Source organism: Phaethon aethereus (assembly GCF_964289735.1).
Source record: "Phaethon aethereus genome assembly, chromosome: 1".
NCBI lineage: Eukaryota > Metazoa > Chordata > Aves > Phaethontiformes > Phaethontidae > Phaethon > Phaethon aethereus.
In genome coordinates, this window is record NC_138575.1 from 153,901,778 (window position 1) to 153,928,881 (window position 27,104).

The 27,104-nt window shown below is 45.2% G+C and overlaps 2 protein-coding genes across 2 annotated transcripts; both read right to left on the reverse strand.

The window, feature by feature from the left end:
* Positions 1-636: 636 nt before the first annotated feature.
* Positions 637-11,092, reverse strand: PROZ (protein Z, vitamin K dependent plasma glycoprotein; the record flags this gene model as incomplete). The annotated part of the gene is made up of 8 exons (XM_082014471.1): positions 10,941-11,092; positions 9,167-9,330; positions 8,080-8,104; positions 5,025-5,138; positions 3,464-3,595; positions 1,910-1,995; positions 1,707-1,830; positions 637-1,175 (listed from the first exon to the last, which is right to left on the reverse strand). Exons 1-8 carry the CDS (start codon positions 11,005-11,007, stop codon positions 637-639), a joined length of 1,251 nt encoding a protein of 416 aa, XP_081870597.1. The 5' UTR covers positions 11,008-11,092.
* Positions 11,093-18,723: 7,631 nt separating this feature from the next.
* On the reverse strand, positions 18,724-26,180 carry LOC309413454 (coagulation factor X-like; the record flags this gene model as incomplete). The annotated part of the gene is made up of 5 exons (XM_082010576.1): positions 18,724-19,271; positions 20,628-20,748; positions 21,433-21,608; positions 23,407-23,538; positions 26,105-26,180. The coding sequence occupies 5 exons, from the start codon at positions 26,178-26,180 to the stop codon at positions 18,724-18,726; spliced, it is 1,053 nt and encodes a 350-aa protein (XP_081866702.1).
* Positions 26,181-27,104: the final 924 nt, after the last annotated feature.

Genomic DNA, 27,104 nt, shown 5'->3' on the forward strand with positions numbered 1-27,104 from the left:
GTGGTACAATGTAACTTTGTCCATAGTGATGGGTTGGTAGTTCATAGGGTTTTTTTAATTATTTTAAAAGGAAATAAAACCTTTTTTTTTCCCCCCCTCTGAGAGTTGGGTTTTATTTTACCCATTAGCTGATGTGGACATGATTCATAAGGGAAAACACAGGTACCCTGTATTGAGGGGAAGCATTCTTTAGTGTGATGAGAGTGTCAAGTCCTACATGAACATAGGCATTTAAAAGCTTGGAGTTCCCCTGGTCTTCATAAGTTTTACTTGTATGGATGCTGCAGTAAGAACATGCATTTTCTGAATCAAACCTCAGGGGAGCAGGAATTAAAAAGACTCATTTCCTTCTAGCAACATTTAAAACCCCAGGAAAACATCAACGCTTTTTGAGTTTTAGGATGAACAGTTCTAGGAAACTTAAGAGTTCAGTCAGTTTTTAGTAAAATAACTAAGTTTACCACATGACTTTCACAGTACTGTGTGTCAGCAGAAGAAGGAAAGACAGGTTTTTCTGTATGAATTGGAGTTATGTACGTGTCATCGTTATAACTTCCATTGCTGCAAATCGTGATAGAGGGTCAAATGGGTGTACTGGCTGCATCTGAAGGTTTCCTTGCAGTGATTGGTAGGGGTTTAGTGCTGGAGGGTTGGTTGTGTTTGTGTCTTCATTTTTTGTTTAAACCATATCATATACCTTGCGGTGTTAGTGAATAGAAATGTTTCCCAGTCAGTGTCTTCTAGTGGCCAAGATCCCAGGATACCAGTCAGAAACCAAGTGCCCTTGTACTCGGTAGCTAAAAAACTTCCTCCAGCCAGTCGTTTGTCTACGGCCTCCTGGAGGTGCCCACAAAACTGCCTGTTTGTGAGGCTTATGTTGAGTATTTGTTTGCAGTCCTCAGCAGGGAGGTATGAAACCTGCAGCTCATCACCTTGAAGTTCATCACCTTCCATTCTCCAGCCACTGACTGTACCGGCCAATTTTGGAATTAAAATGTGTTCTGCAAAGTCTCTTTCAGGGGCACATACAGGAAGCTGGTGGTGGTTGCACTCAACATGCTCTTGGAGTTGTAGTAATGCAATGTCGTTCTCACCAGTGTCTTCGTCATACCGGATGTGTATGTGTTTCTCACTAACTTGCATTGTCTTCTCAGCTCCAGTTGTTCCATTAGGCCCTGTGAAGCAACGACATTTCACTGCTCTTAGGAATAATTTAGCAGAGACCTGAAAACTCTGTGCAAACTGACAACTGCCTAGTCATGCTGAGAAATAGGTGCAGTAGAGAAACTGAAGGTGCTTTTCCTTGTAAACTGCTGCAGTGAAGGTAAACTAGGAATGACATATTGACAGCTTTTTAATGCTGTGTAGAAGCATGCATCATTTCAGAGGGAAGGACCAGCAAGAGAGGTGAATTTTGGCATGAAAGAAAAGACACCTCTAAATACACCTGGCTTAGCTTATCCCTGGGTGCTGAGTTCTGAATTGCATTCAAGAGGCAGTTGTGTCTCTGCTTGGGTCATAGCGAGGTATGGGGCAGCTGTAGTTCTAGCTCAAGATACTTAACTGAAATGCTTAAATGAGATGACAGCAGATTTCTTTCCTTTAACAATATTTTTATGCAGAAAAAATTGTAGTAAGCTTTTTTAAAAATTAACTTGTAATACTAAAATGTGCTGCAACAAGAGAAAATGTGTTTTACCACATACCAGCACCAACCCTGATTTCAAAATGGCTGTGCAGAAGGGCGCACTCTGCTGTAGTCAATACAAAGTTACTTTTTAGCAGCACTCCTCCACAGAAGCCCTTCCCTTCCGAGTTCAGCAGCAGGACCTAAGAAAATGCAAAAAGATGATAGATAGCACTGACCATGTGAGGTTGAGTGATGAGGTTCGTGAATTGCTAGAAATACCTGCCAAGGAAATCGCTCATCACGTTTCTTCCTGGTTTCTCTTATCGGATTATCACTGTCTTGAAGTCTGCCACATGCACATTGATCTAGCAAATGAATGAAAAATAATCAAAACCTCATGCTGTCATTTCAAGACAACTAATACCTACAAATGCCTTATTGCTTCCACCTTGTCTTTGGGGTTTCATTTTTGCACCAAGGAAAAGGACAATGTCTCAGATGATAAAAATTGGAGTAATTTGCTTGTCATCTGTACTCTAATAGCTTAGTGATGGCACTGAACATTTTGGGTCATTTGTGTTAGGCTTGTAGTGACCAGATTTCACTGTGTCTGTAACTAGTGGGTGGTCAAGCATTGGAATAGGCTGCCCAGGGAAGTGGTGGAGTCACCATCTCTAGAAGTGTTCAAAAAACGTGTGGATGTGGTGCTTCAGGACATAGTTTAGGGGACATGGTGGCACTGGATTAATGGTTGGACTTGATGATCTTGAAGGTCCTTTCCAACCTTAGTGATTCTGTGATTCTTTGATTCTGTGATAGTGAAATGAGGCTTCTTCTCCAGCCAACCATCAGCACAGCTTGCTTCCTCAGCTTTGTCTCCTGTAACCAAATTGCACCAAATACCCAATAGCTGTGGCCCAATCTGGACAAGGTAAATCCCGAGTTTTCCTTGTTAAAACTGTTACTGTAGGGCTGCAGCATACTTTTCTGTTCTGGTTCAGACGGCAAGGCTGCTTTTCAAGTGGATCCCCCAGTTACCTGCATTTATCACACTTTCTGATCACCTTGTGCCATGGTCTTGGGTCACACAAGCTGGATTCTGTTCAGGTGAAGCTAAACCAGAAGACACCCTCCAGGAGCGCACATAATGTACTCTCATAGCTCAGGGGTGCTTAGCCCACAGGACCAAACTAGAGCTAGTCTGAAGTAAAGCCCACCTGAAATGTGCACTGAGTGCAGACATCAAGCCTTCATCACCAAAAGCGTGGCTTTACAGCTCAACTCCTATTTGGCTGCCCTCCTTGCTAATATAGGCAAGGGCCTAAGTATACTACTGTGTTTTTAGTAGACCTGGTTTATAAGGGGATGAGATTGAATGAGATACCTTGTATGAGTTTGAAAAAATGAAGAGGGCTACTGCTTCAAACTAATCAATATGGCAGCAAATGTTGCCCTACATTTATCAGACCATCCATCAGGTGCCTGATGGGAATCAATTGAACCTCATTCCCAGACAGACAGGTCTTCAGTGGAGTTGCTCTTTACCAAGCATAGGAGTGGAAAACCTGGCCTAGTGAGTGACGTGTAGGATGATGCAAGTCCTCTCTGCAGACCCATGTTTAAACGTTCAGATCAAATATCACTGCTTTTACCACTGCTGTGGCATCTTGGGCGGTGGTCCTACATTCCTCCTTCTTCTGCCTAGTTTGGAAGGTCAGTAATGTTCTCATGGCTTGAGTTTCCAAGCAGGCCCATCGCACCTGGATATCAGATGGTGGCCTGCCCACCTCAGCACTGAGCATGTGCCCCCTGGACTTCCATGCTCACACCTACCTAATGCGATGCACTGTTTTTTGTCCTTCCCGAGCTCATAGCCATCAGCACAGGAACAATGGTAGGAATTACTTCCCGGGTAGCAGAAGTGGTGACATCCTTCCTTTCCTTGGTGGCGACATTCATTTTTAGCTAAACAGAACAAGCGGAGGAAAAGCATTGGGAACAGTTCAGCTGGAGTGCTCTTGCATGGCTTGAGTCCTCTTTCCTAAGCATTTTATTTTTACTCGCTTTGTGTGGAGGTGGGTAGGGACTCTGGATTGGTAGTATTTCCCACCACATTGTTTTTTCCCTTGTTAAGCAGACATTGGAGACAGCTGAGTCTCTGCAGTGTCCACAGACTTTGCAAACAGTGCTCACCCAGCACCTCCCCGCACCAGACTGTCTGCACCTCTGAGTTTTGGGGAACGTTAGCCAAGGGTCAAACTAGGCCTTTCATGTGAACCCATGGAAGGATGCCATGGGTTTTCTTTCTGCACTCTTAAACAAAATGCTAAGTATCTGCAGCGCGGGGAACTGTTGCACACATTAAGAAGGCAAGTATTGCTTGAGGAAGCAGGTGGCTAAAGCTTTCTGTTTTTCAGCAAAAACAAATGCATAGCTCTTATTTCTCACGCATGTGCTAAAAAACTTAAAATTAACAGCTGCCCAAGATAAGAAAAAAAGAAAGGGAGTATTAATCACCTTTGAAACATGCTCGGTCAACTTTCCGTAGCTGAGCAAACACACAAGCTTCAGCACAAAGCAACAGGAGGAACAGCTGTTTGATGGTGGATCTAGCTCACAGGTGGAGGAGTAGCAAAAAACCCTCACATAACGTGGCTCTCTAAGGCTCATGCTGAGCAGGTCCAATTCCCAACACTGGTCCAAGCTGTGTCACCACCTGTGCTCCCCCGGAAGCTGGTCACAGTCACCTCCCTTATAGAGAGAAGGACACTGCCTTGTGGCAGCCAGGGTGTCTCCCGCCCCAAAGGACCTCCGAGCCAGCAGAAATACTGACGTAAGGGCTGGCAAGTGGAACCTGGCAGACATAAAAATGTAGGATTCGGCCCAGGGTGTTTTGCGTGCCAGAAAGCGTCCGTTTTGCTTCATGCCTTTTACACTTCCACCAAAAACGGTTTGTTTTCTGGAATCCCTCTGTCCTGAGGGACTGCCTTGTGTGTGGCCTCGGAGGCCCCGGGGTGGCCGGGAAGCCGCGCTGGCACCGAGGCCCAGGCTCTTCAGGCCACGCGCCACCTCAGACCGTGGCAGGACAAGCAGCCAGGGAGCGCTGGTGGCAGCGGCGGGGCTGCCCTTGGAGACCACCCGTGAGAGGGGCTTGCTCCAGCCCTTTTGCTGCGTCCACAGAGAAGGGAGGCTCGGGGGGAAGAGGTAGCCAGCGTAACCGCGGGGTGCCATAACGTTTTGGTAGACAGGCAGCACACATCACCCCTGCTCTGCAAAGAACTCCGTGTGTTTTAACCCAAAATATGATAACTGGCTGTAATGGGAGAGCTGCGTGTGGTTTCCTGGGGACCCCCTACGACAGGAGGGCTTCTCAGGAGAGGGGGCAATGCCTTACCGAAAGCACAGTTCTCTCCCTCGTAGCCCTCGGCACAGGTGCAGGTGTAGCCACGAATGCTGTCCTCGCACACGCCGTTGTGCTGGCAGGGGCTCGACGAGCACCTCCTGCCGCCTGAAGAAATGCCGCGGGAGAGGGACGAGTCACCACCACCGCTGACCCCAATTATGCAGCCCCCTTCCCAGCACGCCAGCCGCTCGGAGAAACATTGCGAAAAGCAGTTTGGAAGGAAATGGGCTACGTGTCACCAAACTGCTCCCCGGGAGTAATTTTAAGCCAAGTCTCTGCTTTCCAGAGGTGGTCACGCAGCCCCTGGCAGGGAGGCCGGGAGGTGCCCGGAGGCAGAGCCCGCTTCTGGAGGAAGGGTGCTCTGCTTCAGGGAACAGCACTGACTTACAGTTCAGCGACTCGTTACAAATGTAGTATGAGACTGGAGTTTTAGGTCTCCCACGTTAGATTGATATGCATATGGCTAAAAAAATGCTTATATGCACATATGAATAATAAAAAAAAAGGCATCAAGATTATACTGCAAGCAACATCTGGCTTTTACACATCTGTACAATTATTGTCAGCAGCTTGGACACTAGCAAGCTTAGTCTTTCTGATGAACCAAGTGTTGAAACCAGAGGATGCCTCACTACAGGTGAAGCACCAGGCAGAGCTGTCTGTTTCCCTTTAAGCTGCCCACTGGAAAGACTCCAAAGAGTTTAGAAACGTTCTCCAAATAACAACTGCCTATTGTAGACATGAGCAATCAGGGAGCAAGCCAGAAACCTGGAACATGATCTCCAACCTTTCTAAAATTTAAAACTTCATCAGAGAGGTTAACTTCAGTCAGCTGGCTGCCATGATTGATATTAGGGACGGAAGGCGAAACCTGCCTGGTACTGGGAAAAAACCACCAACCACCACCTGCTCAGGCTATGGGCATGTGTATCTTTGAGTGTTCACTCTACTAAAATACTGGATTAAAGCAGTTACCACCTTCAGATGACCTGCAGTCAAGTGCCACTAGCATGCCCCAGCACAAATTAGGTCTCCTGGGAGGGTTTTTGGGTGGGTTAGGGTGGGGTCTCATCTGCACAGCTGAGCAGGCAGAGGAGTGAGGACCTCCAGCAGCAGTGGTGGGTAGCTGGAGATAGGGAAGGGCTACACCTGCAGCTTTAAGCAAGTTAGATGGTTTCAAGCCTCTGAAATGCTCAAATAGAGGGAAGGAAGTGTCAAAAGTATCTGGGGTCAGGTGAGGTTCTGTAAGACTGGGAAAAAAATAAGCCTAGTGCCTAGCTTTTTTAAAGGAGGAAAAAGAAGATTCACGGAATTGTAGAGAAATCAGCCCAAGTTCTGTTACTGGAAAGCTACTGGAATAATTAAACTATTTGTAAGCACCCAGCAAAGTAAGAAGGTGGTAGGTAACAACCAACATGCATTTTTCAAGGTCAAATAATCCAAACCAATTAAATCTAATTGTATTATAGGATAAGGGACCTAGTGGGGAAAGAGTGACATCATAGAATAGAAATGTCTCAGATGACACTGTTGTTAAGTGAGCTAGGAAGACACAAACTACTACAAGGCATGCACAAAACGGTTTGGAAAATGATGTTTAAAGAGAGGTTATTAATAACTAAGTTTATACTGTTGATAAAAGAGGGCCAGGGACATGTGCGACCTCAGGCCAAATGCCCTGACTGCGTACATCCACGCTAGAGCGAAGTGCCGCTACATCAGCTTTGACTTGAGACCAAGGTGGAGCAGTACAAAACAATGCCAAAGGGTGAGCCAGCAGTTAGCTGGGTGCTCCAGCCTTTCTCCTCAGCCCTCTTTCATTCACAGTTCATATTTACCCACTGTACCCTGGACTATGGAAGGAAGGCAACATGCACACCAGAGGTGTGGGAAATGAGACTTTGGAAGACAGGATGAAAAAATGGGTTTGTTTAGTGAGGAGGAAAAAAGCCATGGAGATGCATGGCAACACTCTTCAAAATGTTAGAAAAGATACCACAAAGAAGGAAATGCACACTGCCGTTCTGTAGGAAGAAGACAGGACATAATGGCTTTTAATTACCACAAGGAAGCCACCCCTGAGGCTGGAGCCAGTCATGACTCCTGATTGTGGCTAAGCTTGTTTGGATGGACCATTCTCAACTGGTTGCCTTTCCCTCTTCACAGACTAGAGAGGAAGCCTGCATGACATGCTTCATACAAACATCCAATGACTGAAATTAGAAGTTAATCCCATCAGATTAATGAAAGGCCAGATATTTAGCATCATTCATCATAACATTTATATCACTGATGGGATTCTTCTACGTAACGGCTCCCTGGACTCAGTGTTTTAGTGGCTTCTGCAGAAAATTAATACTAACTGCTGGTTTTGTCACTTCCTTATCCACTGTCTAAACCTAAGATTAGAAATGAATAAAAGTTACGTTAAAAACAAGGGAAAAACTTAGGACAAGGCATGCAGAAAAGAGGGAGGGAATAGGGCATAGTCATCGTAAGACGGTGCCCCAGGCTCCTTGTTCAGGAGGCATCTAGTTAGATCAGCCCCTCAGCTTTTACAGATTCCTTTCTTGCCTTGAAGGCTGCCAAGGGATGATGCAGTGCCAACGTCCAGAGTGTGCAGGTGACCCAGTAGCTTTTGATACCTATTTATCTCAGGTTTAAGTGCTAGGTTTGTATTTGGGAGGTTTTGCTGGTAAAGCTGTGCTGCTCCATTGTATCAGCAAAGCAGCCTTTCTCAGGTCCAGGTTGTTTCAGGACAGCCTGAAGTTCAGGAAAAGAAATAGCCTGTTTACTATGAAAACATCTACTCACCTTCAACTTTTATTCATTTTGCAGTCTTAAATGCTTTTACCTATTCATTACTTTTTTAAACCTTTCGCATCAACACTTTTCCTCCTCCTTTACTAGAAACATGACGAATAGCAACTGGGTGTTTCTTGCAGGATAAACTGCTAAAAGCTCTCAGAAAACCAGTATTGGACTGAATCGTAATGTTCTCAGTGTGACATCGCTATGAAGGAGAGAAATCAAGAGGCCAGCTTACCGTAGTAGGCCTCCCAAAACATTTCCTGGAAAAAAAAAAGGGAAATTAGATTTTAATTCTCAAATAATATAATCTTCCATAAATATTATGGTAAAACAAAAACATTACATGAGAGAATATATACTATGGTTTAACGTTTACACAGTTGCACAGCTACAAATTCTGCCCTGCCAGCAAAATTTGAATGAGATGGGAGGGGGGGTTGCATCCTGCTTATTTTACTGTTTCTTAAGAAGCTACAAGGGAAAAGAAACATTTTGCAGGCAAGAGAGGAACAGCTGAATCCTTTATTTATCCAATAATAACAATAAATTATTATTTATCCAATACGGCTTCCTGGAAAAACTGGCCGGCCATTGTCTCTCTGGCATGCGGCGGCCTGGGAAGTGACCCCGTCCCGTCTGGCTTGTTCCCCCGTCGCTGCCGCTGGAGGCAGCGGGGACAGCAGAGAGTGGAGCTGCAGATCACGAGCACTGGTCACCACCTTCATCTGCCCCACTTTCCTCTGGGTACTGCAGCCAGCTCTGCCACTGCTTTCCCCGAGGGGACACCTCTCCCCGCTCCCTGTACCCCCCCGCGGTCAACTTTCCCCAAAGCACCGGGACGGCCCGTGGGCAGCCCGATGGCTCTTTCCTCTGCTTTCCCCGCAAACACAATCTCCGGCCAGATTCCTGTTAAAGACGCAAAGCATCTGAACGTACGTGTCAGGGGGGCCTCTTTCTATAGGTCCCACTACTTGCTGGCGCGTTGCTTCCCTCCAACTCAACACCCCCTTTGCCCCTCCTGGTCCCTAAAGGGGTGCTGAAGCTGTATTTCGGTGTGTGGCCAGGATGGGACAACAGCCATACACTTTCACAACATAAGGGGCAGGACACATCGTTTTCAGGAGGGGACTTTACAAGTGTCAGAGCTGAATTCTGCAGTTCCATTGTGACCGCTGAAGACACCTGCTTTCTGCTCGCTGAGGGGCAAAGATTTCACACAGAGGAAAACCCAAGCAAAGGAAGCAGGCTGCAGGGCTAAATTTGATAGTAAAAGACCAAAGGCAGTAATTTTTAATAGGCACACAAGAAAACAAAATACTTACGAGCATTTCATCATTTTCAAAGACTTCTCTTGCTTCTTCATGCGTACATCTCTCTTCAAGGCATTCCCTTTCTAAGCTGCCTTGGAGGACCTCCTCCAAAAGCAGGGAACTGGCACGCCTCTGTCTCTTGATAACGTTGTTTGCATCATCAGCTGATATAAACACTGGAACGTTGTATGACAAAATGCTAATGTAAGTACTTAGATTAATTTCCTTATATACTTTTACCTTCTTTTTTTAAAGAGAACTCCTTTTGGCTGATGCAGGGCTTCAGCCACATTAAACTTACATGCTGAAAGAGCCCTACTTTCTTAGCCCAAACTCAGCTGAGGAGTCATGACCTTTTACTTTTGGGGAGTGCCTGACTTGCTCCCAGGCAGGGAGAATTTGAAGCCCTTCCTGACACCTTTTTCCCCTGCACCAAACACCCAGAGCAGCATGGGCCTGCACAGCCAGGGAAAGGGGAAAAGTATTGTCACAAAGGCAGAGTCTGTTTTCTAAGCCTGCAGTGGGGATTTCAGACTCATCAGTGGAAGTGAAAATGATTTGTATTGATTTATGATGATGGATCCAAACTGATGCCCTTCAGTCTTACTTCATGGGGATTTTTTTGCTGAGAAGCAAAACTGTGACATGGCTGAGTTCTCAATCAAATCTCTCTTAAGGAGAACAAAAAAAAAGCTACCGCTCAGCAGTGCTCAAAATTTAAGAGGGCTATATCATATACCATCCTTTGTGTGGAAGACACCATAATCTTTTTTATTTGAGTAAAGAGGAGGAGAGATGAAAGATATGAGAGTTATCAGATCTTAAAACACCTCTTTGCAATGATGCCCGCAACAAAACCTGCCTGCCAGCCGGGCGGCTGGTGCCATGCTGGAGCCTGTTGCCTTTGGCCTTAAGCAGTAAGTGGCTGTGTGTGTCAGCACGTGTTTGTCTTCTGTGCTTGGAAAGTAAACCATTGGGGCAGGGACTGGGGGTTTTTTGTGTGTTTTATAAAGTTTGGGGACCCAGCACGGCTAGGCATAAAGTTTGAAATATTCAATAATATTAGAATTAGAGAAAGTAACAGCAATAACAAAATTATTCCGAAACTGCGTACAAATGCTTAGTTATGCTTTTGAAGGCTATCCGATAAACAACAGGCTTCCATGTCATAGTAAAAAAGAAAACAAACAAACAAGCAAAAGCTTCATGTTTGTGTTTTCCCATTTAAAAAGTTATCCGATACCCCAGGGCACATTTCTGCTGCGCAGTGTTTCCGATGCATCCAGCATCGGCAGGGCACTTCTGCTGCTGACAGAGGCGCTTTGACCTTCTAAGTGGCCACCACCTTTTTCTTCCTTGCCCAGCTCCTCCTTAATATTGACAAACCATGGAGGACTAATACAGAAATGTAAGTTTCTTCAAGCTATAACGAGCATGTATCTCAGCCTCTTCCATAAGACTTATTTTTTTCAGCAGCAACTAGAAATATAAAACAAAATTATCTTCAATATCTGGGGCACTCTCTAAGAATGGTAAGAAAAAACAAAATATCATCCTGGTGTAAATGATGGTGATTCAAAATTACATTGCCCTAGTAACCTACTGCAGTTTTAACTCCACTGTATGATAAAAAACCAAAACCAGGAGAAATGCAAGGAAAATACGGAACAGACAGTTTTCAGTGGTGTCACCCTGTAAACACGATACAAAGTACAAAATTACTGGTGTGTTTAGAAAAGCAGTAGCACAGATGAGAATTAAAGCTGCAACAAAACAAAGGCCATACCTGTCTGCTCTGTCTGAAGGAAAAGGGCAGAGAGAAGAAACAATATTGTCCAAGAGCACCTTGCCATTGCTACCCTCTGAGCCTAATGGCTGCCTGCCTGCATTCCTGCAGCTCTTGGGGGGGAAATGGCTTCATGAGAGATGTTGAAGTTTAAAGTCCAGCTGCTCATGAGAAAACAAAACCTCTAAGGGCAAAGCCTGGCCTCAACGTCAACACATGAAAAACTCTCAAAAAAAAAATTGCTGAGTGGTGCAGCAGTGCCCCTTCTCTCAGCGCTCTGGCTGGAGGGGGAGCAGGTTTGCCAGCTCGCTGCGAGCCATTGGAAACCTCCATGATTTGGCTATTCCTCCGGCCCCCCAGCCTTCACTTACCGTAACACAAAATGGGGAGAGGTGAACAGTACGAATATTTCTTTGTACTGTACCAAAGCACAGGCACAAGCTGGGTGAGGAGCGCAGGGACCCATTTTAAGGCTCGGCTGGTTCCTACACTGTCCCCACAAAACATCTACCAAGGCTTAGCTGCACCGGTCAAATCCCAGCGGCTTTTGGGCTTGCAATGAAGCAAGCAAGCGTGGGATTTCCCCTGCAGGGACGTGTCTGAACGGATACGGCATTTTTCACTATGATGTTTGTACTGCCCAGCCAGGAAGGAGAGCATGGGAAAGTCTTCCAGGGCTTCAGGACCCCGCTCACACACAGACAGACACGGCCTGTGAAAGGAGGTGTAAGTATGGCGGGGACCTGCCCGGCCCGGGCCGAGCGCCACGGGTGCGAGCGCCGGCGTGCGCAGGTTGGGCTCTGCCGTGGCAGCGGTGCCACAGGGAGTGCTTTGGCCTCCAGCGCAGGCCGGCTCCCGGGAAGAGCGGGAAACCATTTCTACAGTCAGAGCAACAACCAGTGAGGCGAAAAGTGGTGGGTTTTTTTCATCTGAGTTAGAAACATACAGACTATTCTGTGTTTTCATGTCATAAATTCCCAGCTATTATCTGAGTATGCGGTTCTTTCAACAAAGTATAATTGATCTGAACATCCATGGGTAAATTCCCAAATACAACTTCACTTCCCATCAATTGCAGCTTTTAAAAACAGCTGCAGTGAGTACCGAGGCGGGTGAGTAGGGCTGAAGCAGACCACACGCCTCACCAGGGCCAGTCCCTACCAGCCCAGGGCTGATGTTACAGCTCACATCAGGGACCCCACTGCCTTCAGTAAATAATTAACCTCCTCATTAAAACTGCATTATGGGAGGTTTTTCCTGCAGAATTGCCACAGTGACGTTGTTCCAGAAGTTCACTCGGAGTTAAAACTCTTCTAATATCAAGCTTGATTTTTATTCACAGCCATTCACATAAAGTTACATACTTACTTTTCCCTCCTTGATGTTTCTGGGGAGCTAATTAATACACCCTCCCACCCCCTTTGGTTAACTCTGTGTCGAGCTTTCTTTAGAAAATGAGCTCTCTGCGCTCTCCTCAGTCCCCTGAGGCCACTAAATCCCACTCTACCTGCCCCAGCCAGGGGTTTCTTGGCTGGGGAAAAAGGGGGCTGTTGTCAGTAGCCACATCTGGCGGGTGCTGGGGGGCTCAGCCAGCACCTCGTGTGCCCAGGAGCCGCTGTGGAGGTTCACCTCACCCTCCTCGCCTTGCACGGCTGCGGCTGCGTTGTTTTTCCACCCTCCTCTGGCCAACCATCCCCACGGAGCACGGGGCTGGGGGGGGGCTGCTGCCATAGCCCCTCTGGGACCCTCAGGCTGTCTCCCTGCCTTTACCCTCCCGTGATAACGAATACGTCCTCGTGCATACACCGTACTGCAAGTCTGGCTCCCTTCGGCATCAAAAATATGTCACCACTTGATGTCAGCACAGGACTTTGCAGAACCCAGCATAAAAATGCGGATCTGCAGATTTATTTATTTTTTTGTAACAGGCTGTTTACATATTGCAGACCTAGGTCAATTAAGGAATTCTTGTAGCTATAAGGTAGTTATTCAAATTAGGTTAATAATAACAGCACAGAGCTTCAGAAGCTGTATTCTGACCAGCCCTTAGCTTACAGGGTCTTTTTTTCTTACTGCATTTGTTTTCAACAAAGTATTCCTTGGCTGAGCAGCTGTGTCCTTGGGGATGGGCCACAGTGTACTCAGTATGTTATGGCACTGACTTGGCTTTTTCTGTGTTGATATTATTGCAACAGGCTTTGCATTTTAAATTTCATATATACTATAGGAAATTGCATAAGGTGAGGGTTTTTAAAAGGGCATTCCTTTTTACACACCTTACTTTATGAAGAGTTACTGGGATTTCTTTTTCCATTCCTTTAACTACCACAGTGAGCACACGGAGACGTGTTTCATCAAGGAGTCCTGCGCCCTGTTTCCTGGAGCCCCGCTCAAGGACTGCCTCCTGCTTGAGGGGTTACTTCTTCCCGTGTGAAGCTGCACGAAATCTGCCGTTCCGCAGGGCGAGGTACCTGGGTTAGCTGGTCCTGCTTTAGCAGCTCTTCCCCATGGAAGTCCTCCCCGCAGCGGCGCAGTGAACCCTGCCAAGCGGGTTTGCAGACCAACTGCCTGGGCAGGGATGGGGACATGCCAATGCCACCCGGCTCGTCCCCCCGGCTGGTCGTCAGCCCTGCTGCAGGGTGGGCAGCCGTCCTGAGTCACTCTGTCCCTGTCACATGCTTCTGGGAAACTCACACCTCAGCTAGCGAAAAGGGGACAGCGATTATTTTCCAGAAAACCTTGCCCCCGCATTAAGCAAATAACGAAAGCTGTTGGTTAGGCTTGCAGCCACGCTCCTCTCTGGGGGTGTCCTCTTGACGAGCAGCCTGGGGGCACCGCGGTTGGTTGCGTGTCATGGACACTGAAGACGATTCAAGGTGAAGGGGACCATGGTGCACCCGCCCCGTGGCGGGAGGTGCAGGCTCACAGGAGCAGCTCCAGCCTCCCTTCTCCTCTGCCTTGCCCCCCTGCAGCCTCTCATCTTTGCATCAGCCCCGGGATGGAGGAGAGCCCACAGCTGCTTGCTGCTGCAGGGCAGGGAGGAGGACGAGGGACGGGGACTGGGCCCACGAGGAGCAGACCTCTCCAGTGTCATCTTGTGCCGTGCAACCCCCGCCTTGGTCCTGTGTGCCTGTTGCCAGACCACAGCTCTGGGAACGCAGGGGCAGAAGAAAATGGAAGGACGTGTTTTCTCTGACGCGCTTAGAGGCGTGTAAATTGGTGGTTAGTGACCCGGCAAAGCTCAGCTCACTGGAAGTGAGGCGGTAGCAGGGGCCCCTCCAAGGCCTTCTGCTCTGAGCCACCTGTGCTGCAGATGAACCTGCCGAGTTTCTTGCCTCTGCCTCCTCTCCTGCCCCATTTTGCCTCTGGCACGGTCCTCAAAATCCCACTGGCTTCCTCTGTGCTCCCTGCTTGCTCCGGGTTACCCAGAGCCCCGGCTGGCAGGGGAGGAGGTAGGAGCAGACGTGAACGACCGACGTACTTGCAGCCCTGCTGCAGCCCACCCTGGGCAATGCCTGTTTACTCGCAGGTGTCACAGGGCAGCTGACAAACAGCTGCTGAACCCTACAGCCCTGTCACCGCTTTTGCTACCTCCCCATGGCTATGGCAAGCCACCTCCTTGTCCTCCATGTCATCATTTTCCATGCAGGTCACTCACCTCCTACCTCCTGCACAACAAACTGAAGACAAAAACTGCCCCATGCCCTGAGTATCGGTGGCTCCCCAAAGCACCATCCCTTTGCCTGAGGCAGAGGAGAGGACCATGACCGGCCTCCTCCTGCCCGGCTGGTGTCTCCCTCCCCAGAGGGAAGAGCCCTGGAGAAGCTGCAGGTAAATCACAGCAATCGCTGCCAGCTCTGGAGATGGAGAGGGCAGCAGCCAGGTTTTACTGTGGATTAACTCAGTAATTCCTCTGTCAGAGGGCTGATCTATGGTGGAGCTTTAGGCTATTCTTTGCAGAGAATATGGAAATGGAAGCAGCAGATTCAAGAACAAGGGAGAGCCTTTTCAAATTACAGAAACAGCACTTCCTTGCAGACAACTCTTTAGGAACAACAGGGGAGTTCATTCCTCAGCCCCAACTAGACACTAGCTGGTCCTAAACAGGTGACTGTGGTCATGTGTAGTCTTGGTCAAGAGCTAGCAATGAGTGACAGGTAATCCCGTTTACATGCCGATGTACACTCTTGCTCGTACGAAGGATGGTTATCAGCATCCATGCTTAGAAGCAGCATGGGTCTTTGTGTGTACAGAAGCTACAAAAATGTCAGCTGAATGTTGCCCGGCCAGCAGAGAGGAAGCATATACTCTGCAAAGGGTCTATGTTTAGTGTGGTTAAAACGGGTTATAATTCAGTTGAACGCTTGGGCTGTCGTCAGCCAGTTCTGTTCAGCATCTGCAGAAAAAAAAGGTTTTCTTGCCAGATCCAAAGGGCATCACCATTTCCAAAAGCTGGAGGAACTTGCAGTCATTCCAGAGGAGCGTCAGCACTGCCTTTCTGGTGTGGTTATAGATTGCAGAAAATCCCTGGGGAGCAGGCAGCGGGGAGGAATGTAACCCCAGGGAGCTCTGATTCTCTCCCATGGATGCTGCACCCACAACAAGGACTTGAGTTTAGCCACAAGGTTGTGCAAGTCTCCTGACAGCCTAGCAGCAAAAACAAAAACCGTCTTGGAGCTACTCTGACATCTGCCCCATCCCTGGAATTGTTCAAGGTCAGGTGGGATGGGGCTTTGAGCAACCTGATCTAGTGAAAGATGTCCCTGCCCATGGCAGGGGGGTTGGACTAGATCATCTTTGAAGGTCTCTTCCAACCCAAACCCTTCTATGATTTTGTGATCTCTGTGGATGAAAGCTGTGACATTTTCTATTTCTGTGCACACATTGCTAAAAATAGTAATTGTTAATATTTCAGTTATTAAAATATGTTCTTTCTTTACTTCCACCTTCGTGTTTCTCTACCTTTTCCCCCCCACTTTTATCTAGGTATCCTTTTCCATACCAAATTTGCAACCAATAAAACTGGGTATGGAACAGCCAGAGGATGGCAGAGCACATGGAGGCAACGCTGTATCACTTAAGCTCCTAGATGCACCTTCAGTGATGAATACAGCGGTTTAGTAAGGTGGTTACTTTTGCCGCGAGATGAGCAGTATCATGATCCCCTGTAGAAAATGCAGAAAAATGGTGATTTTTTATCCCATTTTCTCTGGTAACATCACCCCATTGCCCTAACCTGGACTTCAGGTTAAAAATGGTAAACAATGGCTCACAGAGAAACCTAATCAGGGGATTTTTAGGCAAACTCCCAGAACACTGGCACAGTCTGAAGTGGGCAATGAGGAGATAAGAAAGTGTTTGCAGTTTACCTGGAATTCAGACTTTTTAATGCTGTTTCCTGTTCATCTCTCTTCCTGCTTGCTTCTCTCCCCTGAGGTTGTGGGGCAGCAGCTGTGTCCAGATGTTGTGATTTAAGGTCTTCCTGTGACCAGCCAGTCACTTCCTCTGCAACAGGTTCAGCAGGAGGGAAGTCCTGACCTGACCTCAGCAGCGCCAGTGCAAGGCCAGCACCCGAGAGCTTCCACCCACAGCCCAGACAGATGTAACTGGGTGGTGGAAGTGGCTCCTGCCATTAACCTGACTCCCAAGCCATGGGAAACATGGACTCTGTGGACTTATGCAACTGCTACACTGCTGGATTGCATTTGGAAGGTGACTTCTGCATTTATGACAAAAAAATCCACCCATATTGAAAAATGATGGCAAAAAATCTCATGCAAGTTTCAAAGTAAATCTTCCAGGATGACTTGAGTTAAAACTCTGTCCTCTCTGTGAGGACTCAAATAGCATTTAGACAGAGCACAGATGACATGTGTGCCTTGGGATGTATCTTGAATGAGAACTTCAATTCTCTGTGCAATTAAGCAGCTGGGATAAGTGTCTGTGCAGACAGAATTTGTTCTTATCTGGCAGAGAACATCTGAATAGGTTGATGATGGTGTTTCATGCCTGGCAGTGAAAAGTGGGGGGTGAGGAAGGAGAAGCTCGATGACTGATTCCTGTGAATGCACGTTGAGCTAAAGACAGCGATCAAAGCCCATTGAAGGTTTCTGTGCCTTTTGTAATCACTTATGAAGAAACTAGGAGTGCTGCGGAGCCGGGGCAAGCCGTAATGCAGGGCTGGGTAGGAGGAGAGAGGGGTGGCAATGAAGGAATGGGTCAGCAAGTGCAAGCCCTGTGCAATGGCCTCCTCGTCGTCCCTGGGACACGTCTGAGCATGGCCCACAGTTCCACATGGGTCTCTCAATATATAGTTTAGGGCTGAAGTATAACCAGAGGTTTCAACAGAGGTCCTATGGGAAGCCAAGCAGGAGTAAACCCTTTGGAGCAGTGCTGTCAGGGAGTCGCACATACAGCCATCAGGGGCTGAACTTCTTTCTGTGGCTTGAACACCATGACCTGTGATGTGCTGTCACACCAGGATTGAGTTCATTTAGCAGTCCTGAAGTTCATGAGATGTGTCAAAGAAAACTGGGGGAAAAATAAACAAATGATTTTTCTGAGTTTTTCGTAGGGAAACAGGATAGTGGTCATCGCAGGACAAATTTAACTGCCCTATTCATTTCAAACTTATCAACACAATCCATATTAAAAATGACCCCAAAATGGTGACATTCACATGTACAAACCGGATATTGTGAAGTACAAACTGGATAATAAGAAAAATATTGCACACTTTATGCCACAATATAATTTGTAACATCTCTCCTTTCGCTCTCTTCCAAAATATGTACTGACACACTTTTTAAAGTACATCACAGAATACTTCATTATTCTGTAGAGACTCAAACTTCTTAATACCTAGTTCACCATTTTTATATACCACTGAACTGGCTGAAAAACAAGTCTTTTCTTCCCTCTGGATTGAAATAGGGCAGACAGAGGATGTCAGGTTCAGCTGATTAGAGAGTCAGGCTTTTCTTAGTCTTGAAAAATTATTTATCCCTGTAGATTTAAAAACTCTTCAGTTGCGAATAATTTAAATAACACTTTATATAAATGACGACATACAACAATATTGTAATTTGCAGGTTATGTGATACATTCACTTTATTATACCCAAAATCCCAACATGAATAATGACGTTGAAGAAAGTATCTCAGAAAGAAAGCAAGAAAATATCAGAAGAATACTAGTGATTTTCGTGATGATAAGTAAGCCTTTCCAACTCAATGAGCTTCATCTAACAACTCATTTGATTCAGTGACATGCCCAGTTATTTACATTCCTGTGGTTTTCATATTTTCTAGCTTTTTCTGTGTACACATCTATAAATCTAGAAAAATAAGTAGCTTTTCCAGAGGCTTTTAAAATGCTATCCTACTCTGATACTGTCTTTCTTTGACATTATCCTAGTCTGGTTTGCTTCTATAAAGCAGGTACTGCCACAGAAATGTTGAGTTAGGTCCAACTTTCACTGCAATGGGAGGGGGCTTATCAGCACAGGCAAAGCCTCCAATACACAAATTTAGGTTATCAATCACAGCAAGAGCAGAAGGAGTTCCTAAACTACCACATTTGAAGGAATTTCATTATTGTCCAAAACCAGCACGCTCTGTTTGAAGTCCAAGCCCATCTTCTGAAAACCAGGCATTAGCTCACTGGGTCTCGTAAGAGAAGCACAAACTACCAGAATTTTAGGAAGCATGTTAAAAAGAGGAAAATATTACTCAGAGATCAGATCTGATGGCTAAGACAATTAGGTTGATTAAATGTCAAACTTTTAAGAGTTTTCTGTCAAAACACTTCTTACCCAGGGTAGGAACTTTGACAAGTTGGTGTATACTCCGTATTTCCCTTGCCTTCCACACCCTTCTCCCCAGCTGATGATACCAGTAACAAAATAAGTGCCATTGTACTGGGTTACATGGGGGCCGCCTCCATCTCCTTGGCAGACATCTTTTCCATCTTTATCATAACCAGCACAGAACATGTTTTCTGTAAGCAGGTGACGAAGGGTGAGCTTGCAAGTGTCCCTGTCCACGTAAGGGATTTGAAGCACTTTCATTCTTTTGACTGGCTGTGCACGTTCAAATGTGTTCCCAAAGCCACTGACAATTCCAAATGTTTGGTTCATCAGAACGTCGTTAGCAAAGTCTTCTTCTGGAAGGCATGCTGGGACAACATCCTCAGAAAAAGTGATAGGTTCCTCTAATTTGAGAAGGGCTATATCATTGTCGAAAGTTTCTGTATCAAATTCAGCATGTGCAATTATTTTTTCCACTCTGTGCATTGCTCTGCTTGGCTCTTCCTTTTCTTTGTCCACCATCCCTGTGTCAGATTAGTAAAGCAGTTGTTAATAAGACAATACCAACCAGTCTAAATTGCATCTCAATAAAAGAAGGAACCAAAGTTCTTTGCACTTTGTCTAGGCATTGTGCTGTACATTAAAATAGACCAGTCCTGTATCTTGATGCTGTAGCATTTTATATCCATTTTGGAGGGGTTTAAAGGGCTGCCAAAATGCCAAGCAAGTAGAAAATCAAAACTTTGCTGTCAGAATAATGTTCTCAATGAAAGCTTTGTTATAAAGTTTTGGGCTTCATTACAATATTCCTAATGGCACTCTTATCATAGAACCATAGAATCTTTGTGTTGGAAAGGACCTTATAAAGGTCATCTAGTCTAATGCCCCCTGCCATGAGCAGGGACATCTTCAACTATATCAGGCTGTCCACAGCCCTGTCCAACCTTACCCAGAACATTTCCAGGGATGGGTCATCTACCACCTCTCTGGGCAACCTGTGACTGTGCTTCACCACCCTCAATTGTAAAAGATGTCTTCCTTCTATCTAATCTAAATCTACCCTCTTTTAGTTTAAAACCATTACCCCCTTCTCCTATTGCAATGATAGGTTATACAACCAAAAGGCTCAACGCAGAAGAGAAGGATCTTGCCCTTCTCATTTATAGAGCAACATAGTCAGACAGACTTAAACAGGAAATAGATATTAATTGTCTTTTAAAACTTCAACATTCTGCATACAAAAATTTAGGAATTTATATATATATTTAGTCTTTCTCAATTTGTATGAAGTCTCTTTGGGAATTAAATGGACAGACAATTGGAGCTGCAGCAAACACAATTTTTGCTTTACTATTGTAGGCTGAGTACAAATTTAATGACTCAGAACACTATTCTTCAGTGCCTAGAACTTGTGACAAACTACTTTTTCATACATGACAGTAATAAATAATAAATTTGAAGTTTCAAGTGTGGAACAGTCTCAGACTGGTATCTACATGCTCTCAAAATTGTTGTTGCTAACATCTGAATGAGGCCTCTGGAATTCTTCAAGGTTTGGCCAACACAGGAAATTGCATAAAGGTGTAATGTTAGACCAGTTTAACTACACCAGCTCAACCTTACTTGCCCACGTACCTTTCCAGTTTATATTTGGCTTCTATCATATACAAGCTATGTTAGGTCAAGCCAAGCTTAAAGAAACTGTCCATTCGACAAAGTTGAACATGTATTTCACTGTTAGACAAGGGACAAGATGAGGCAGTGAGAAATAACAAGAGGGTAAGAAAAACCCTGGCAGAGTTTAATGTCTTGCATATGGAGACTTGCATATGGGACAGCTTCTTATTTTTGTAATAAAGGGCAAAATGAGAAGAACTTACCAACAAGAACCCTTAAGTCTTTAAACTGTCTAACGCAATGAGCTCCAGAAAGTATAAAATGCTCATTCAGAATTGTCCCCCCACAAAACCATTCATCGTACTCATCTACTAGTAGAACAGCCTGCAAAGAGACAGAAGAAAGATAAAGCACAAAAACATATGTGCAGTGAAATCCTAAACAGCTAGCTGAGATTCAAGCAGTTTTCTTAGAGCAGAAATTTTCATACGTGTTTTCTATCAAAGGCATCTTTCATTCAGAGGTGGTGAGAGATACACTGAGGTGTAGCCACCACAGCGGGAAACTTGTCAATACAGACCTTTTTCCTGGCTCAAAGTGGAGTTTGTGCATTCAGTTATTTTACCAACAGTTTTTGGTTGTTATTTTTAAAAAAATAAATAGCTTATATTGTAATAGCACCATTCCTGTTTGGGTTTTTGTTTCACTTTAGTCTTGGCCACAACAGGAACTTGGGCGATTCTTCTGATACCGCCATGCTGCAACCCAAGTAACAGGCTGGCTGGCAGGGAAGGGGCCCTGTGGCTCACCCAGCAATATGTCCTGTATCTGCAACCCCACTTCTCTCCTGGCCTCCCCCTCTCAGCATTTGCTTGATGCTGAAACAGAGGCACGTCATTCATGGTAGGAGACCCATGCAGACTCTCAGGAGAGTGGAACTAAATATCGGCACCTCATATCGGGCTAGGTCCCCTTGGCAAACGGGGATAAGTACGATGAAGAGTAAATGGCTGCTGGTCCTGGTGAGCGGCGTCAGGTGTTAAAAATCTCAGGACAAGGGCACCTTACCTGCCACGGGGACACGCTGGGTAAACTGCCAGCCTCCCTGGTGACCTCCGGGTGGCTGCTCGGGGCCTCAGTGGTTTCCTCATTTTCAGGATGAGCATCTGGACTTGCTGTGGTTCCTGTGACTTTCTCTTGACCAGCTTCATGATTTCGTTGAAGCTTACCACACGGGAACTTGACTGTCAAGGCAAAACCGAAATGCTAATACTTGATGTCTGGAGGGTACTGGGACTTTGAGGCACGTGTTGCTTGCGGAGAGCAAGGCATTCCCATCCATAGCCTGAGCAAACAGCTGTGAAGGCTCAGCTGCTGTTACCAGCCTTCACTTTATCTCAGAGCTACCTTTCTTGCTGATTTAAGTGAATTTATAGGATGTGGAGGACCACGGTCTTCCATTTCTGTGGGGGACGGTGCCTGTGCTGCCCCTGAGGCACCAAGCCAAGTGACATGCAAGGTGCAGTAACCTCCAGCTGAGCAGAAGGCAAGACAGTTGCTGGTGAAAACAATTTCTGTTACTAAAGTGCCATTCAACAGAGATTGTCTGACAGAGCCCTTGGTATAAGGGACAGTTTCATGGTCAGAAAAATAAATCTAGCTTCCACTGCACCTTGTGCTGCTCTTCACCACAAGAAATGATTCAAACCTGCTGGAACATGGGTTTTGCAGTCAAAAGCAGCCTTTAGGTACAGATAGGTACCTATAGTGGAGGCAAATGGTTTGCAGGGAAACAGGTCACTTTCAGGGAATCAATTCAATGAAAATGAGAGAAAACTCGCTTAACAGTTCAAGGAAAAGTCCTTGACAGCAGCATTTTCCAATCAAATTAGATATGCAGGTGTCCTTATCAGGGGTGGCTCTGCTAGATTTTTCAAGACATAAAGAAAAACTTTGCAAACGCAAAAGGCCCAGAATGATTGAAAAATGAAAATAATTTTCCACTTCTAAAACTTTCCCATTTTGAGCAAGTGGGCAAACAGGTTCAGCTTTTTCAAAGTATTTAGAAGTTAAACATCTTCCATTATGTGCATTACTACTTTTGTGTACCTGCCATCTTGCAATTGTGAAATTTAGCAAAGTATTCTGTGTTAGGAATTATAAGATCATGACAGCAATTTGGGATTAAATTACAAAGGACATATAACAAATATCATCAGGCAGACAGAAGAAAAGACTAAGATAAGTAATTGTTAATGTTTACTTTGAATGCAGGCAAAACTGAGGGATTTCAATTCAATGTCAGTAGTTATTAATGTGTTTAAGTTACTATATGTTAACTATAACTAAACTATATGTTTTCTGCAAAACCTGCTTTTAGAAGAAAACAGAAAGGCAGGTTGTATTCCTTTTAAATGGAACAGGTGATATTTGAGGGGAAACAAGTGAGATACAACTGCAGTCACATTATGTCATTACCATTGAAATTATAATGAGTCCTTGTGAACTGTATATTGTAAAGGGAGAAGTTTCCTGGGTTCCTATTCGTTTGGATCTCTAGGTGTCCAGCACAAGCTGGAGGCCTTGAAAACAGACACCAATTCTCACCAATGAAAAATCTAACCTGTTTCTGTCTAACAAAATCTCCTGCAGCATGAGAGGCCTGTTTCAATCTGTGAGAAAAGATAGAACTGAGCCTCACTGTAATCACCAGTTTCTCATATGGCTTCAACCTGCTGGGACATAAGTTTTGCAGTCTGCTCTGAGAATGTACCCAATTACACAGTATACTTCCATGCGCTATTTTTGCCACTAACTGCACATCACTCACAGTTGCACAATTTGATGTTACTTAAATTCTGACCTTTAGCTAAGATCTTATTAACTTTGTTGGCATCACCTCAAGCAAGCCATGTAAAAGGCGTGAACAGTTAACATTACTCCTTATGCTACAACAGCACTGCAACACACCAGCACTTCCCAAACATGGTAAAGATGCGATGTATGTCCCTTCAAGAAGGAGCGTGAAGTGTGGCTTCGTACCTACAGGAACGCAGGTTTTGTTGTCATTGCCCAGGGCATAGCCAGCAGCACAGGAACATACTACTCCTTCACCTTCAGCTTTGCAGAACTGCTCGCAGTTCCCGTTGTTGACCTTGCATGCATTTGGTATGACTGCAAAGGAGACAAATTTATAGGCAGGTTACAAATTTGTTACAAATTTATGGTGATTTCATAAAAACACAAGCAGCTCATAAAACCTGGCTTGCAAGCATTAGTCAACCCTTCCACCATTTTGGGAAATTCTGTGCAATTCCTGCCAAAGGTCTTAGTAATGACAACAGTTGCAACTATCATTATTTTAAAAATGGTAAGCTGTCAACATTAAGTAGACCACTATTATTTTACATCTCATGCTGTGTTTCCCAGCTATAACCGGCAGCTCTTTGAGGGCAAAGGAAGGAATAATCCATACTCACCAGAACAGCCACCATACTAAGGCAAAGATGAACATGGATGTGGTTAAAAGGCTAAAACTAGCGACAGCTAAAGTATCAGTAATTAATGAAGTATTGTACTTTTGGTGGATACTTGCAATATTCCTTTTCCATCTGTATATGGCTCATACTACTCACCTTAGCTCAGTCCCTGGCATTGCAAGATCACAGGCAGAATGCGAGTGCTCTTCCCAGCACTAATAGTTTGAGAGAAAGGAGAGGTAAACCAGTCCTAACAGATGCTGTTTAACCTGTTCCTACAGATTCACAATGAGATTCCATAGCTCACCCACGCAGCTTAATCTGCTCCTTCACTAGCCTTATAATGTCTAAAAAGTGTTTCCTAATATCTAACCTGAGTGTCCCTCAGTGTGCTGTGATCCCATTTCTTCTTGTCCCAGCTGATCATCCTCATGAAAATGGAGAAGACTTCTTGGTTTTATTACATTTTACAAATTTCATTGGTTGTGTATTGTGGGACCAAGGGTGAAATTTTGGTTTTACTGAATTGCCTTCTACTTATTTTGGACCACTGTTCCAGTTTCACAAGATTGTCTTGAACTCTCAACTTACTTAGGGTAGACCTTCCAGTCTGGAATGAGCTACAAATTCAGCGAGTAAACATTCTTCCATCTTGCATGTCACTCTGGAAAATACCAAGTACCAGAGGTCCTCAGGCTCACCTGTGTGGAGCCCTGCACTCCGTACAATCTTTCAATCAATTAACACAGTTTCTCGATCAGATGTGCACCAAACTTACAGTAGTTTCATCCAGGCCATGTTTCTCTTTCTGTTACAATAAAAGCATTACCTGAAGTTATGTTAGAAGCCTCCCTTAATGGAGAGACCTGACATGTACTGCATCTTTTGCAGCCACCCAGCCTATTACCCTGTCCTTGGAGGAGATTGATGTGTTTTGTTCCTAACTAGTGCAACTCAGCAATTTCTTTTCTCCTGTTGGACACAAATAATCTGGTACCTTAAGGAATAAAGATTTTCTTCTCCACTGGGAACAGACTAACATTCTTCTTGGTCTCTCTTCCAATATCCATATACTTAGATCAGCTCTTAATTTTCACAGCGTGTTTATCTTATTGTATTTACTCCTTAGCTTCTCTGATTTTATCAGAGGATGTTTGCAATTCTTTTATACAGAACTAGATTTTTATATACTTCCTTCTGGAGGCCAGGTCATGAAGGAGCTCATGATTTTAGTTAATCCTCTTGTCCTTTCTTGACCTTGGGATAGTTTGGACATGCACCTTAAACACTTTGGGGTTTTGTGGGTTTTTTTAGAAGTAGTCAGATATTTCTCTCTTTTAAAAGATACATTGATTTTATTCTCTTGTTCTTTTTCTTTACTTCCTTCATGAGCTCTGTTATTTTACATCTTCTTTAATAAAAGTAATCTTCTGTCTTTGCATTGTCAGTCACTTCTAGTCTGTTGATTAAAATCAAATGTAGACTAGTGCACTCAAAATTGCTTTCTACATGTTTGTATGAGAAAATCTTTCTTGAAGCCTCCTCATGGCACCCCATGTCTCACTAAGTACTTTTCTCACCTCACCTCTGGGATGTCAAGATGTCAAAATCTCCCTCTTACTCCCAGCTCTTCTAATGTGGGTGACTCAGGTGTTTGTTCAGTTGTGTCCAACCAGTCCTCTGTAATCACCAAATGACTTTTACAGCAAAATTAAACAACAAAGCATGCATCATGCCTGCAGTATGATTCAGACACTTACAATGTAGAGAAGCATCTCAGGCTCCAACCTCAAAGACAGGCAGGATGAGAGATGTGATGTTTGTGTTGAGACTCAGGCAAGCACAGTGGGTGATGGTGTGGGGTTCTGGTTCCCCTCTGCACTGTTAAACTTTGTGGGGTTCATTTTGTCACCCAATAGCTTATGAATGGATAGTAAGGATTATTTAATTATCACATCTCTTGAGGACATGAAGAACAGCACATTGTTTGTGCTGTCAGTTTGAAAGCCCTGCATATTCACGTATTAACCCTGTACTTTACACTGACACAATTGTTTCGGTTCAAAATGGCATTCCCCTAGTGACTAACCCCTGGATATTATTGCACTGCAGCAGACAAAAGGGAGCAATGCGGGTGAGAAAGCAAAGCTACCAGGTTTTCACTCAAGTCACCCTCCTCCACAAAGCACAAACAGTGGCAAATAATTACCTGTGTGGTTCAGGCAAAGCAGCATAAAGCCAAGTTAAAGAAAAGGTTGTACCTGTCTGCACCATCTGAAGGAAAAGGAGGACAATGGGAAGAAGCCACACTGTTCCGCGATGACCTGCCTTTGCCATCCTCCAAGCTCACGGTGCGTCTCCCACCAGTTTCTCTGCAGGACTCTGGGGCAGCTGCTAAATGAGAAACTCTACAGTGCAAAGGTCACTAACTGATGAGAAAACAAAATCTCTAAGAGCAAAGCTTGGGCTCAATGTCAGCACAGGACAATGTTAAAACACAAAAAGCCCTCGTGCTGCAGCAATGCCACACCGATAGCTTGCAGGCACCTCATGTCGGCAAGGCCCCTCTCTCCTGCACGGGCAGCACAGAGCTGGGTTTGTCAGCAAGGCTGTGACACCCGTGTATTTCAGACCCCTCAGGAAGAGGGAGTCCATAAACCAAGGCAGGTTTTGCCTCCACATCATAACGTGTGGTTGCATGGTTAAACTTGGTTATGCTACTGGATCTCCCGATACCAGACTGCCACTTGGTAATTTCCTCTGCAGGACCATGGTCTCTTGCTGTCTCCTTTCTCCCTGTCTGCTGCAGATGGCTCTACATCTTCAGGAAATATGGATGCAGCCTCCCTAAAAGAGCTTTACTAGCCAGGCAGCAAGGAGCTAAAGTGATTTCTCTGTTGCCCATGCCCCAAGGAAGGCAGACCAACCAGAACTTCGTGCCTCCTGCAAGCTGGGCAGAAGCAGGAAAGTGTCTCAGAAGTGAGGAGTAGCTCAGGGCACCAAATTTGCAGAGCTCAGTAAGCGTATTGCAAAGATGTTGCCTTCCAGCTCTGGTGGTGCCCTATGAAGCAATTAAAACACGGAGCTAATCCAAACAAGAAAAAAACAGAAAGAAAATTCAGGCTTTTTTTCTGGGCTAAGCCTATAAGGTATCACACACGGTTTTGGTGTCTTTTATTCCAGACCACTGTAATGTGAAGTGCTTTAGGTAGAGTGAGATTGCTTGTCATGCTGGTAGGTGAAGCCTTTGAATCCAGTGGA